Source organism: Poeciliopsis prolifica, unplaced genomic scaffold (assembly GCF_027474105.1).
Source record: "Poeciliopsis prolifica strain line A6 unplaced genomic scaffold, Auburn_PproV2 SCAFFOLD033, whole genome shotgun sequence".
Taxonomy (NCBI): domain Eukaryota; kingdom Metazoa; phylum Chordata; class Actinopteri; order Cyprinodontiformes; family Poeciliidae; genus Poeciliopsis; species Poeciliopsis prolifica.
In genome coordinates this window covers 2,746,729-2,761,271 of record NW_026562408.1, presented here as the reverse complement: position 1 = coordinate 2,761,271, position 14,543 = coordinate 2,746,729, and the positions used below count along the sequence as shown (strand labels likewise).

Here is a 14,543-nt window from a genome sequence, read left to right as displayed (position 1 = left end):
AAATTAAACAATAAAAATGTAAAACATTTTCATGTATAGAACAGGAAAATACTGAAACTGAAAATACAAATCCTGTAAAGTCATCCACAGTGATTCTGATAAAAAAACCCAAAAGGCCTTTGTACCCCTTCTAAAAATGATCTACCAGTAATAAACTCGACTCTAAGATCTGAACTTTTGAATAAAGCTTTATATATTAAAAAACACATGTAAGAAATAAACCCCCAAAGAAAATCAAGAAAAAAAGGAGCTAGTTATTTCTGTCTTCAACAACAAGCAGAACTGCTGTGCCTTTAGGCAATGATATTGATCAGTTTCTTTTCATAAACTTACTCAGAAAAATCTCATTGGTTGGAGTAATTTATTAGTTTGAAATGTCACACTGCACATCAAATCCAGAGAACAGTTATAATCGTATCCAAAAAGCTTCCTCTGTGATCAACATTTCAGCAGGTAATAAAAAAAGAAAACAAATACACCGACAATTTGTGAATGCATGAAGAATAAATCTTTATGGTAAAATGTGACAACTGGCCCTCTTTGGTCCTCTTAGCAGCTGAACCAAAAAAAAAAATCTTTCAAATATTCCCTTTATATCTACTGCATTGTTTATTATTTCATTAGCAACCAACAGCACTGATTGGAGAATTTAAAAGCATATTAAGCTGAAGTAAATCTGCTCATGTTGCATAAATCAATCCATAACCTGCAAATCACCCACAGAGACCTGGGTTGTTGATCAGTCTCTTCTGCACTAAAGGGCAATAATTTGAGGCAAAATAACACATACAATAGTGCCCCCTGGTGGAAAAAGAGATAACTTCTGCAACAAATCTGAGTAGGGCATTCATCTGGAAATTTCATAATTATAGAGAGCACTTCACAGTTCACCATGAAAAGCTGAAGCGCCATAGAGAGCTCTCTGTATTTACCGTTTATCGCCAAAAAAAAGAAGGGAAGGAGGGTGACTAAAGTCAACCTGTTCAATTTGTTTCAATGAGAGAAAATACACTCCTTACCCTTTCTGACTGGAAAATGTCTGAGAGTTTGTGTCATGGTAGAAACAAACATGAAACATAAGAAATACTGATTCTTTGTGGGCTTAGTAGATGAATAGGACTCGGGTACGGGGCAGAGTGGAGAAAGTGTCGGCCATCTTGCGGATTCTGGCATAATTGATGAATCCGCGGAAGAAGAGCAAGAGGCCTGAAGAGAACATAAAGAAGGGGAACCATGAAGCTGAAGACCCATCTTTCTTAAAATAATGACTGAAAAATGGAAACACTTTCTAAATGTTGTTAGAATTACTATCTAATTCCTGGTGAAGCTGGAAACATTTTTTTATTCAGCTTTACTAGCAGACATCTTGCTCATGTCTTTGAAATACCTGCACAATTTATATCAAAATTCGGAGGACTCAAAGTTGTCTTTTAAAAAAGATTATGAAGAGATTATAAAGAGTCACCTGTTGCTCTTTATAATCTTTAGCTTTTTTGGCCAAAAAGAGTTCAGAAATGGTTTCAAGTATAAAAAGGTACAACTCCTAGCACTTTTCCAATATTTTGTGTTTTTTTATGCTATATCTCAATCACATTTGCACAAACATTGGCATTAATGATACAAGGAATAATCAGTCTTTTTGTTCTGTTGTTTCATTTTGTCATCAGCTGCAAACTACATATTCTTTTTTTGTATTTTTAATACATTTTAAAAAATTGCTTTTATTGTTTTGTCAAAGTTTGGCACCATTGTTCTAAAATAAGAAATTTCTATTTCTTTAATTTAACAATAAAAACAAGTACTCTACACAATATATCAAATATAAAACTTGATAAGATTTCATTCATTTATTCATCAAAGTCAGCTTTTAGCAAACTGTACACAAAGTGCTGTATGCAGTCGATAATTCATAGAAGCGAATCAAAACTTAATACTGAAGAAATGTCAAGATTATTTAAAAACTACGTTTTTAAATAACCTTGAGATTTTCAAAGTGCATAAACAACACTTTTCCCAGGATTCAGTGCCATTTACACAACATGTGATTTCACAACACCTCTGTGATAAACCTCACAAGGGCCAAAATGCATCACAATCAGGAGCAAATGAATGATTCATCTAAGTGCAGAGGCTTGCTACTTACCCAACACCAGAAACACCCACCACAGCCAGTACTGTCCATCAAAGTAACCCGGGAAGTATGTGGAGAACTAAAAACCCAAGACACAGTCACAAATAACCAGTTAGAACAAATATGGCCTGCGATGGTTTCACTGAAATGAGTTCCGACCTTTTAAAGGCGAACAAAGAAAGGAGTATGGTCTTCAAGAGATCTTTGAGGAAATAGTTCCGCGCAAACAAGCTAACCACTTCAGAGAAAGTATTTTAAATACCACTATGGTGTTTGAGGTTTTTTTGATTTCTTTGTGTGTAAATAAAGCCACAGTTTACTGCGTTGTGTGTGTGCAACGAGATGTTGGGTTTTATTTTCCGTACCCTGACGATGAGAATCCATTTGATGAGGGAGAGGCCGAAGCCAGAGATGGCCCCATAGCGTCCGGCCGCTGAAGTGGTCAGACAGAAAGACAAGAAAAAGCCGATCCAGTTGAACAGGAAGGCCACTGAAAAGGGACGGATGGAAGATCAAAATGGAAAGATTTAAGCTTGTAGTCAAAATACAAATAATCTAAATATTTTTGGATTATTCTGAGCAAAGCAATGAGTAACTAACTGAAGAACGTGAGCATAAAGATGCCATCATTTCCTATTCTCAGTTGATCAGCATCATCAAAATCATCTCTGGTGACAAAGTCTTCATCCTGCAACACAATAGATCACAAAAAAACTTTAAAAGCTGAAAATATGTCCTAGCCAAGCTGGACCTCAGCAGAGCTTCCCTACAGAACCTTGTAAAGTGTTCACATCTCCTGAACTATTCGACATTTTGTCATATATAAAGATCATTTTTGTGAGTTTTAATTACATTTTATGACCCGGCCCGACAAAAGAGTTGATAAATGTGAAGTAAAAGGAGATTTTTACAAAAAATGTTTCTTTTGGATCTTTATGCAAAATGCTGATCAGGAAAATCAACAGCAAAAATCACTAAAGCAGAGGTCTGCAACTTTTATAACTTAGAGTCACTTTGTTCTCAGTACAGCCAAATAAGTCTTGTCTAGAGCTGCAAATGTCACATGACTTTATATGAATTTCTAAATTTGCCTAACACACATTTTAGGCAAATTTCTGGTTTAGGACATGTTTTCTCATTTTTCAAGAACCAGCATTCATTAGCAACTTAAAATAAATATAAGCATAAAAGAGGACAAATCTTTTTATAAACATAGATTCCAACTGAATTCTGCACTGAAAAGATAGTAGACCTAAAAACATATTTCTGGAAATTCAATGCAAATATTACAAGAAAAAATTTGAAAAATCATCAAAAACTTAGATTTGTTACTGTATGTTTTTAAAAACATGAACTGGTTCTTTTTCATTTTCAGCCAAAGTTATGATATGTGGCACTAAATATGAGGTAATCCTGGAAGAAAACTGTTGGAGGCAGCAAAAAATTTGAGATCAGTGACCAAATGTCAAAATGTTTAGAAGGTATGAATACTTTTAAAAGCTGCTGTACTTTGAGTAAATTGTTTAAGTCCAGCCGTGATGCTGAATTTGAGACATCTTCTACCTGCATATTGTGAAAACATGGAGTAATCTAAGAAACTACTGGGAGACAAATGGAGACATCACAACACTCTAAACCTAAATCAACATGGTCACTATGACTACAACCTTTAACTCCACAGATCTTGTGGGTCTTCTATGAAAATAGAAATTACTAACACTTTACAAAACACACGGGAAGGAGGTGTACTGAAAACATAACACGATGCTGGGACATTTCTGTTTTCACAACACAAACCAGGACTAAATAAGCTTCCTTTCATCACACACTACTCCAGATTACCTCCAGTGAACTGTGAATAATATCGTCAAAAGTCTCCAGGCGTTCTCTGTGATGAGGTTGCTGCTGAGCGAAAAGCAATGTGTGGCAGAGAAACACAATGACAATAACCAATCAAAGAAAATTACAAGTTGAAACAGGCTATCTTATACAAAATGAAATCTCTCTGGATCAAACCATCGTGTTGGTTTTTGAGAATGCGTCAAAAAAATCTCCAAACTCTACTGGGAATTTAACTGGAATTGTGTTTTTTAGTCAGACATGACGAAAGACTAAGTTAAAGGTACCAAGATATTTTAGATAAAAACACCAAAAAACAAACTGGTCCTCTATTGGGACTTTCAGCAGGATGACAGTCCAAAACATATGACCAAATTAATACAGAAATGATTTAACAGGCACAAAACCTATATTTAACAATGAGCATGTCGCTGTACCTAGATGAGCAAAAGGCCATCAGAACTTTGAAAGATCTCAAAATATTGTGCAAAGAGGAATAGTACATTCTCCTCTGAATAACTGACCTTTAAATTTTCCTGAAAAAAATGCTGTTGTATGATTTTTCAAAAAACAATTAGATTCTGGAGGCTGTGTCCTTTCTTGTTCGATTTTTTTAATATACTCAATTTAAAATGTTCAAGAGGCTTCTGTAATAAAAAATAATTATTTTAAGGTTATTTTTACTCATCTTTACACAGGGTGACAACAATCAGTCTGGTCAGGTCCAGGTTCAGCTGAGTTAGTTGCTTCTTTTAAATGTTTTGAGGTCAAAAAATTTGAAGACTGTTTTGGTATAAGAAAGCTTGTGTTGGCATTTTGCTGCTATGCCATTAGACACATAAAGTCAGGCACTTTTGAGCTGAAAATACATATTTATGATTATATTTTACTGAGTTATATTTTACAAATGATGCTTCATCAAATAATACTGTTTATAAACTTCTACTCGTGGAGAAATAATACTCACATATTAGTTCTCAGCATTAAAGCATTCATTAGTCAACCTCCTTTTTCCAAAGGCATCACTGAATTTCCTTTCACATGCGTGTACAACAGTTTCTCGTCTTATGAAACTGTTTTGTTCAAACCACAGATGTAATCAGATATAAAAGGAACATAAAAATATCTCAGTCTTGAGCGCTGCACACTTCCTGCCTTGCAAGCAACTCTGAAAGTCTCTGAGAAAAAGTTCTGTTGAAGTGTATGTTAGAGTAAGTCGATGTTAACAGTAACAGGATGACACAGAGAAAAGAAAAAAGGAACCACTCACTCTTCCAGTCACCTGGGGAGCAGAGGTCTCTGCTTTAGTTCTTTCTGCTTCATCATAGGAAGGGAGCGTCGTTGCTACGTTGTAGGATGGAGGCTTAGGGAAAACCCCGTCTTCCTTGTAGTCAAAGTAGGCTGTAAATAAAATATTTCATACACTGAAGAGCAGCACATTTAAAGGCACCTTTAACATGTAACATGCATAGTAACCACTGAAGAGCTTAAAGACACTTCTATATTTCACCATAATTATGTACTACGAGTACATATTTATGTCCTAATCATATGATAAAAGTTTGTTTTTTGTTTTAGGTAATAAAACAGAAAATGAAACCTTAGCCACTCAAAAAATGAGTGGCACTCATTTTTGTCTGGTAAAGTTGATCTAGTAGAGGCTTGTTTTCTTAAGTTGCTCCTATGCAGACCATAGCCAATGTAATTCCCCTGAACGCTTCTGATATAAAAACACCTCAGCATTAGAGAATCCACCTAAAATGAGTCAATTTTACCAGGACTGTCTGTTGCGATGCTGCAGTATGGAGGAGGAGCATCAGCTGCAACCTGGGGGGTCTCCTCGCTGTCCTCCTCGTTGGGCAGCTGGAGGAAAAAGAAGCAAAATGTAAGTTTGCACAAAATGTTTATTTTTACTTCCACTTTTCAAGAGAATTTTTAAACATATTAAAAGGATGTCAAATCTGGTAGTAAATTATAATTGTCACATAAAGTCAAGTTGTGAAGTGGAACTTAAAATTATGAGTCAACAATAAGTTCTCAAAAAGAAAGAAAGCGTCAGAAAAATAAGCATGAATGCATGTCTCATTTCGTTTTTTCATGTTATTTTCTTCATTAAAAGCAAAAAACAAACATTACACTTATTACAAAACCACTTAAGCAGCTTCTGTCTTGTCATTCAAGGCTTAGTGAAACCTATTTCTCTCATGTCAGCAAAAATAACAGCATAAAACCAAGCCGATATAATCACCCAACATTACTTTCAGGCATTTGTATTAAGCAACAAAGAAAGAAAAACACTATCAAATGGTATCAATGGTGAGGATGAGCGATGAAAAATTAACCCAGTTACAGCAGCAGGAAGGTGAAATCACACAAAGTTCAGGATTGTTTTAGTGAAACCACTTTTAATGTTTCACCATAAATAACCACAATAGCAAGTCACTCCATGCAGGCTGTATAAACATAAACTCTTGCTGGAAGTTCAAACCCATAAAAATGATGAGAACAAATAAATGACATACACTGCTGTTGAGAATCAGTTCCACTGCATCTCCCATTTATCCACATCCGAATCAGAATGATTTTATTGTTGTCATACCAAAGCACAACATTCATTCCAGTACAGCACATCCAAAGAAGACGACAAACAGACAAAACCAAGGAAGACGGGGTGCCTGAGGCTGAAACCATTGTAGGCGTTGCCCTTTATTTTCAGAGAAAGACAAAATGATAACATCAGGAAGGACGAGGGCAAAACGTCTTATCAGAAAAACCTCTGCACATAAAGCAACATTCAGAGACAGGATATAGCAACATTATGCGTGCCAGTGAAGGTAAACAGTGGGTAGGGAGGGAGTTTTCGCTGACAGCTGGAGGAGAAAATTTGCATAATGTACATGAAAATGTAAATGAATCACATATAAACAGAAAGGTAAAATATACTGCTCAAAAAAATAAAGGGAACACTCAAACAACACAATATAACTCCAAGGAAATCAAACTTCTGTGAAATCAAACTGTCCACTTAGAAAGCAACACTGATTGACAATCAATATAACCTGCTGTTGTGCAAATGGAATAGACAACAGGTGGAAATTATTTTCATATTTATTTCATTCATTCAGATCTAGGATGTGTTATTTGAGTGTTCCCTTTATTTTTTGAGCAGTGTATATACTTTAAAATATAGTTTTTTCTGTTTGTATGAAGGACAGAAGAACACAAAATTAACCTGCAGTTTTCTTATGAATGATTACCACACCTTGTCCTTGATGACTAAAACAATCTGTAGGTTTAACAATATTTACAATCACCAAAAAAAAACAATAGACAATCATGACTCAGAAACAATACAAGGGACACCTGTCACTCATACATAATGTGGGCAAACTACTAGTAAAACATCTGCAGGCTAAGTGACCAAGAAATCAGCTAAATATCGATTATATCGAATTGTGTAATTTATGCATATTATATATGATGTTTCAACGTACCCACAGTCTTTGTAGAAAAATCTAGTTCAGGTTTTACTTGGTTTTTGTTTGTTTGTTTCTTTTTTTTTTTTTTTGGATGTTTCTTTGTTTGTGTGTTTGTTTGTTTTTTTTTTTGGTTGTTTCTGTTTTTTTTTTTTTTGTTTTTTTTTTTTTTTTTGGTTGGTTCTTTGTTTGTTTGTTTGTTTTTTCAGGCTCTACTTGTTTAAAAACAGAACTTTGAAAACCCCATGATGTAAGTTGATGTTGAGGCCAAATTTAAATTAAATCGTAATGTTCTTTCTAAAGTACAGACTTCAGGTCATATCAGTGAGTTTTTATTTCCCGGTTAGAGTAGCTTAGAGAGGGACAGCTTTTTACTTCTTTTCCGAATCTGATGTTTGGGTGGGCGTCTTAGCTTGTGTGCTTACATTCGCATCGTTTTAACATGTTTCTATCATCTAAATGGATATACTTAACAAAATCTAATAACATCTTTCACTTTGATTGATATTCATCTTCCTAACATAAAACACAGCCGTGTTAAAAAAAAAAACGAGATAAGACAAACACCCCTACTTGGGTGGCTAACAGTGTGCAGCTAACGCCAATTTGAGACGAAGCCGTGTTTTCACCTACCTGCTGATATCTGGCGCTCGACTCCGCCATTCCGCTCCAAACGGTAGTTAGTCCAACAGATAATACACCACCAATACGCCTAATCGAAACAAAATTATATAACTGTGTAAACTAAAATATACGACAGTCAAAATGGAAAACTGTTCCTCTTCTGTCAAGGGAAGCTGGTGATGTTAAGGTAAAACAGAGCAGATCACGCATTACTTCCGGTTGATTTTGACGACTACTGCAGTGCTGCCTAAAATATATCCGTTTGTATATTTTCTACATATTTTTAGCTTAATTTTATCCATTTTCTCTTCTTCACATACATTTTGTTCTATTTTCGACTTTTAATAAATGTAGATGTATTTCAACTTTGAAAAGTAATCACGTCAGCTTCCGTTTCTTCCCTAACTTAACAAACCGTCGTCAAATCATTTACGTCATTCGCCAAAACAAACTCTCTACCGCCCTCTGTTGGTGGAAAATGAAGATATATTTTCAGCTGCTCCAATTTTGAATCTTTTTGTAAGATTATACTGGCACTGACCAAAGAAAGCTAAAAAAAAAAAAAAAACAATAATAATAATTTTTCAAAAATAGGCAACGGAAATTTATTTGTATGCCAAATTTCAGCAACAAAAAAATTTAGGTGGATTTTTAAACTTATTTAACCATTATTTTACAGAAAGTCCCTTGAGACAAAATCTCCTTTTTGAGGGAGACCTGGAAGTGGATCAGTTCTTTATACATTAGCAGTTTTGCAATTATTTTCTAATTATTAGATTTATTGTGTCTGATTAAAGAGATAATATTGTAAATATAATCAAAATGAAATATTTGTCTCACTTTGCTGTTTTTATTGCCTTATTCTCATTTAACTTGTCAATCATAAAATCAAAAAATACATTAATATTTATGGTTATAGTTTAAAAATATATAAAAAGAGACGCTGAAAGGACATGAATCCTTTTGCAGGTCTGTAAACATAGTGACAGAAAGAAAAAAAAACAAATGTGAATGGGTCTTGAAACTTTTATTGTATCTTTGTGTAAAAGAAAAAGACAGCAACAGTACCTGTGACACTTTGTTAGCTCATGTGTTGAGTGGTTATATCTCATTGAGGATTCCTGTACCTAAGTAGCACAGGGAAGGTGGTGCCTATGTGCTTCTGGTTGTAATGGTGACAGACAATCTCTACGTCATAGAAACTGAACTGCACTTTGACGCGCTCATTTGGTGAGGTGAGGAAACTGAGAGTGTAGAGGGCAAATTCAAACTCAGGACTGACGCCGATGAAGATGCTGCCCTTGGGCTTTATGCCATTCTTCCAGCTGAACTGTAATGCCAGGATGTGTTTGTTCTCGTCAGGCTACGTTGAAGATTAAAAAAGGGGAACAGGTTGGAGTAAGCAAGTTATGTGCACAAATCTAAATAGATAGGAGTCAAATTTTCACCAATACATAAGGGGATGTTGTACCTGAGGAGAATTTGCAGTGACACTGTAGCCTTTGTAATCAATGTGACCCAGCTTTTCTTGTATGTACAGCTGGATCCAGTTGTGAAAACCAATGACAGTCCGCCCTCCTCTTGTCTCCCCAACAAACACATGTTCAAATCCTGAAGAGTCTGGTCTGTGGGCAGAAACAAGAACATAAGACTAGTAACATGTTTGCCTTCATGTTATTATAATGATTACTTTTTTGTTAAACAGCAAAAAAAAAACTAAACACCATATGGAATCACCTAAACATTTTTAAGCTGTTGCTAAAATAACTGTGGAACCACTGCTTATGAAATGATGTACTATATTTGTATTTTATGGTGGCATGAACGTTTCTGAGACATATTCTCTGAGTGAGGTGGCAGCCATCATGCTGCTAGATTCCTTGTATGGAGTTATATTTAGATGCTGTGGCAGTTACCACCCACCTGCTGGATCCTCTTCTTGCATAAAGTTCAAACCAGATTCTGTAGAGCTGCTCCTTGAATTCTGTATCATCTTGAGGAGAGAGCTGCTTCTCCACCAGGTGTTTATGAGCTATCTGAAAGCATTATGTACAAGTTTATTTTAAGTGTTTTGTTTTGTCATATTTCATTCATACTGAACCATACTGATTGATGAAAATTAATTGATTTAAAGAACTTATCAAGCAAAAATTTGATTGAAAAAAATTGCTTTGTCAGTTTGCATTTAAAGCTGCAGTATGTAACTTCTATGTAAAAAAAAAAAAAAAAAAAAAAAAATCAAGCTCATCTGCCTTTTCCCAGTCCTCCTCTGCAGTTCTATGCCATTCAGTCAGAAACAACCAATCAGAGCCAGGGGGAGGGTCTTAGAGCTGTCAATCACTCTCATTCTCACCCACTCCCACTTTCTCTCAGCTATGCCGAGAGCTGGTCTACCACCAAATAGCCAACCATGATTGCTAAGGCTTGTAAGCATGGTCACCAATTACAGTGGATAAAGGCTTTTTCTGGAATGGTACATTGTTTCTCCACCATTAGCACACTGAGTTGCATTGATTGACAGTGCTAAGACCCTCCTCCTGCCTCTGATTGGATGTTTTTGGTCAAGAGTGGTGCACTTTTTCAGATGGCAAAAGTAGCTCAGAGAAGAAGTGGAGGCAATCAACCTTTTACAGATTATCTGTCTCATACAATACAGTCATGACATAATAATAATTTTGTTAAATATGTAAAAAGCCTATTTTTCAAATAAAAGTTACATACTGCAGATGTAATGGTCCATTTCCAGTACCTTCATAGTGCGAGTCTGAATGATGGCATCCAGGAACCTGTGGTTCTCGGCCACTTCCTCAGGAGTTACAATCTCTGGCTCACCAGTGTCACTTTCATAGTTGTCCAAAAGGGAGATAAAGGCTGCAAAATTAAATAATGTTTTTTTCCCATTATTTTTAGGTCCATATGTGCTACAGAAAATTATGTAATGTTTAAAGCTGTCCAATCCCAGAAACACAAAAATTACACAGAACAAGTCAGCCAACCAGAAATCCTTAGAGCAACCCTTTGAGTGCTGAATAGTTTCAGAAAATAGAATAAGCAAGAAAAATAAATTTGCCTTTTTCTGACTCTAATTCCCACTGGAAATACCTCTCTCTTCTTAAATAAAAATGTTATCAGATATGAAAGAAAATAAGCACTTTCTGCAGACCTAAGCATGCTGTGTGATTATGCAATAACAGTGGTGTGGTTTCCCTTTAAGAGGAGCTGATTGTTGCAAACCTGCCACCAGGAATGCATGACATCACTGCAGCAATTGAGATGTTTGTTAATTGGACTGTTGTATTAGAGGTGGAAATGTTTCTATTAAAGTTTTGCTTTCCAACCTCAAAGGTTCATGTATTTTACCAGGATTTTTGTGAAAAACTAGCAGATTACAACATATTTGTGAAGATGAATTATAGATAGTCAGTTTTTATGACTAATTAACCTACTTTATTCTGATACCCATAAATAAAACCCAGTGAAACTTTAAAAACACACTTAATTAAAAAGGGTCCTCCTATGTGTAATTACAAGGCATATGTAAAAGTCCTGCCGTACGTTTTCATAACAGAAAGCTTGTAGCAGTAAAAGCTTGAGCACTGACCTAAAAATGTCTCCTTTTTGAAAATATTTTCATCAACAAATGTAAACAAAGGAAGTCCTGCCCTGTCGCTGCTCTCATTGTCACCCATACTGTCTCCAGCTTTGCCCTGCAGCAGAGAGAAATCACCAAATGATCACACTTTATGTTTCACTTCAAAAACCCATGAAGATCCTTAACTACTGCTTTTAACCAATGTTCATTATTCATGTAAATTTTAAACTGGGAGTATTTCAGTTTAGAAAATATAATGTGAGAATGGTACAAGTGCATATATAACAGATGTATCTTAATCTGGATATCTATGAGTGTGGTACACCTGCAGAGAAATCCTGTAGTCTTTTCCAGGTTTCAGTCGGTTGACGTCATTATCCCAAATCTCCTGAACTATAGCCGACAGCTCTCTGTCACTCTCAATCATCATACGGCTCCTTGTGCTCCTTGACCCACTGTTCAGTCTCCTTCTGATCGCAGTGGTACAGCGGTTAATGTCTCAGCCAAACTCCAGATATACAAAATCTAGATATTCTAAATTAGTTAAAAAAATGCATTAGTCTCAAACAGATAATGTATAATCAAAACAAGATATCTACACACGCTAAATATAAAAGGCAAAAACTTTTTTATCTCACTGTCAGATATTAAATCTGACTTCCCTTTTTTGCTTTATGTCAGTTAGAATTCATTTATACTTGCTAAATACCAAAACAATAGGAAATATATTTTTTGAGAATTTTCAATAACTTTCTCTTTAAATGCTTACATGCTCTAAAATGCCATACGTGATTTTATGTAAGCATTTTTCTGGAAACCTATGCATGCTCTGTGATGCATTGGTTTGCATCACAGAGGAAACCTTTCCCTTTCTTTGAGTGCCTCAAATCCTAATCTGAGGCAATGAACAATGATCCAAACCAGCTTTGCTGTAAAACCGGGTAGGAAAAACAAAAACAATTTTTTGGAGGGACCATCAGAAAGCTTTAATTTTAACTCTGAAATTATGAATTCAAAATTCAAACAATTTATTGTAAACGGCTGGTGGAAGGATGATATACAAAAGGTTAAGTCATTATTTTTGGTAATCCTAATTACATAAAAAAAAAGAAATTGTCTTAATTTAATGTTTTACAAGCAAAAAGAAAAAAGTTATCTCATTTTTCAATGTTTCCTCTTTTAACTTGTGTGTCACAATTAATACATCAGTCTTGATGGATGAAAATATAATCAAAAGTGAAAATCTATTCGGAGCAAAACATATAAAAAATAATTTCATGTATTTTATAGGTAAAGAACGCCCAAATCGCGGCTGAATGTCGAGCTCTAAGAATTCAGCATAAGACGGCAGCGCTGTAAGCATCAAAACTCACTGACCTGCTTCTTTCAGTCCCGATCTGCTTCTCTGAACCAACAAGGAACAACTGGGGACTGATGTGTGGAAGTTTCTGTGTAGGCCTGGTGCTCCCAGTACTGGTTCTTTGAGTTTCTGAGTGCAGGAGTCTTTCATGGTAAAGGCCCAGCCAGTCAATCAGTCATTCATTGACTATGTAAAAGGACAGGAGGGGGGACGAGTCAGGGGATGGGGACAGGAGAGAGGGGCCGTTAAAAAAGCATTTTCTACAGTCAGCAACTCTGGCTAAAGAGATTACACAATGATGTCTCTTTTCAGGTTCAGCTAAAACGGAGGCTCTTTGTTCTTTTGACGTTTCATTGTTTCCCTCTCAGCCACAGCATCACCTCTGGATTACAGGGTAAATACGGGTCATGTTTCAGGTAACAAGGTGCTGCTGGGAACTTGGGGCTAATCTAATCATTCAAAGAAGGACAAAATGCCAACTATGTCACCAGAAAAGGCAAACGCAAAGGCAAAAACTCCTCATTCTGCTTTGCTCCTATCTCTGATAGTCATGTTCTGCTATCAATCAGTCGATCATATTTATTTGAATAGCATATTTCAGCACCAAAGTGGTTCAAGTGCTTTACATAATAAAAACTGAATGTTACAAAGTTATAAAGAAAACAGTCCAGAAAATAATCACATTTTGATGAGGGGCGTCACCAAAATCATATACATCAAACATGTTGTTCAATGTTTCATTAATTATGGTTTAAAAACAGATGCTGTGGTGGCACAAGGCAAAGCATGACCCACATATTGAGGCCTTAGTCTTGTGGCAGTGGTCACAGGTTTGATTCCCGGCTCAGCAACATTTGCCACTTGTCTCCCCCTCTCTGATTACCCTGTTTCCTGTTGAAGTACTTTCAGATGAAGACAATAGCCAACAAAATCCCATCAAAAAAATGGTTAAAAAACTGTTCCAAACAGGTGGTTTTTAGTTTTGATTTATGGAACTCAGTGTTTCATTTGTTTTGCATTTTTCTGGAAGTTTGTTATACTGTCCAAGTTTGCTCCAATAATTCAATAGATTTCAAACAGTCAAATAATATTTTATTATAAAATTTGGTTAAACAGTGCAATACAAAGCAAATAACAGCCATGAATAAACTATATTTTGCTCTTGTGAAGAATGATATGCAGATATATGTCATGCCATGTGGAATCAAGAAATCAGCTATTTTCTTTAAAACTGAATCTGCAGCAACTGTTTATTGGACAGATGGGGTCTAGAAAAAGACATGCTGGTTTAAAATTCAGCACAGTTTCAGCTTAATAGCCAGCTGCTTCTAATACATTTTTTCCTTACTACTTTAAATTAATTAAAAAGCTGTGTCAAATTACTTTAACTTGAAATCTTAACGCAATCTAACTTTTTTGGGTATCTATCAACCAGTTCAGAACGTTTTCTGGGAAAATTGTGTATTTCAAGATGAATGCAAGATCTTAAGAAGCTGAGGTAAATTAGAAACAAAAGAAATC

The 14,543-nt window shown here is 35.5% G+C and overlaps 2 protein-coding genes across 8 annotated transcripts; both read right to left on the bottom strand.

Moving 5' to 3' along the window:
• Positions 1 to 347: 347 nt before the first annotated feature.
• Positions 348 to 8,276, bottom strand: ndfip1l (Nedd4 family interacting protein 1, like). 5 transcript variants are annotated; one of them, XM_055051427.1, is made up of 8 exons: positions 8,080 to 8,276; positions 5,746 to 5,833; positions 5,253 to 5,371; positions 3,974 to 4,036; positions 2,732 to 2,819; positions 2,497 to 2,621; positions 2,144 to 2,210; positions 348 to 1,206 (listed from the first exon to the last, which is right to left on the bottom strand). In XM_055051427.1, exons 1-8 carry the CDS (start codon positions 8,107 to 8,109, stop codon positions 1,103 to 1,105), a joined length of 684 nt encoding a protein of 227 aa, XP_054907402.1. In that variant the 5' UTR covers positions 8,110 to 8,276; the 3' UTR covers positions 348 to 1,102. The 5 variants fall into 5 exon arrangements, with proteins under 5 accessions (XP_054907402.1, XP_054907401.1, XP_054907403.1 ...); XM_055051426.1 differs by having other exon boundaries at positions 3,974 to 4,033; positions 5,241 to 5,371; positions 8,080 to 8,275; XM_055051428.1 differs by having other exon boundaries at positions 3,974 to 4,033; positions 8,080 to 8,275.
• Positions 8,277 to 9,078: 802 nt separating this feature from the next.
• Positions 9,079 to 13,278, bottom strand: endou2 (endonuclease, polyU-specific 2). Of its 3 annotated transcripts, none has more exons than XM_055051425.1 (7): positions 13,040 to 13,278; positions 11,988 to 12,132; positions 11,672 to 11,777; positions 10,820 to 10,941; positions 9,994 to 10,106; positions 9,542 to 9,695; positions 9,079 to 9,433 (listed from the first exon to the last, which is right to left on the bottom strand). In XM_055051425.1, the coding sequence occupies exons 2-7, from the start codon at positions 12,090 to 12,092 to the stop codon at positions 9,179 to 9,181; spliced, it is 855 nt and encodes a 284-aa protein (XP_054907400.1). In that variant the 5' UTR covers positions 12,093 to 12,132; positions 13,040 to 13,278; the 3' UTR covers positions 9,079 to 9,178. The 3 variants fall into 3 exon arrangements, with proteins under 3 accessions (XP_054907400.1, XP_054907399.1, XP_054907397.1); XM_055051424.1 differs by having other exon boundaries at positions 11,988 to 12,129; XM_055051422.1 differs by having other exon boundaries at positions 11,988 to 12,196; positions 13,040 to 13,277.
• Positions 13,279 to 14,543: the final 1,265 nt, after the last annotated feature.

Coding starts and splice junctions, on each gene's coding strand:
- ndfip1l (XM_055051426.1), bottom strand. CDS start 8,109: ATGGCGGAGTCGAGCGCCAGATATCAGCAG. Junction 4,034..5,240: donor CTCCCCAGGTGACTGGAAGA/GTGAGTGGTTCC, acceptor TTCGCTCAGCAG/CAACCTCATCACAGAGAACG. Junction 2,211..2,496: donor AATGGATTCTCATCGTCAGG/GTACGGAAAATA, acceptor TTGGGTTTTTAG/TTCTCCACATACTTCCCGGG.
- endou2 (XM_055051425.1), bottom strand. CDS start 12,092: ATGATGATTGAGAGTGACAGAGAGCTGTCGGCTATAGTTCAGGAGATT. Junction 10,942..11,671: donor CAAAAAGGAGACATTTTTAG/GTCAGTGCTCAA, acceptor TTAATTTTGCAG/CCTTTATCTCCCTTTTGGAC. Junction 10,107..10,819: donor TTCAGACTCGCACTATGAAG/GTACTGGAAATG, acceptor TAATGCTTTCAG/ATAGCTCATAAACACCTGGT.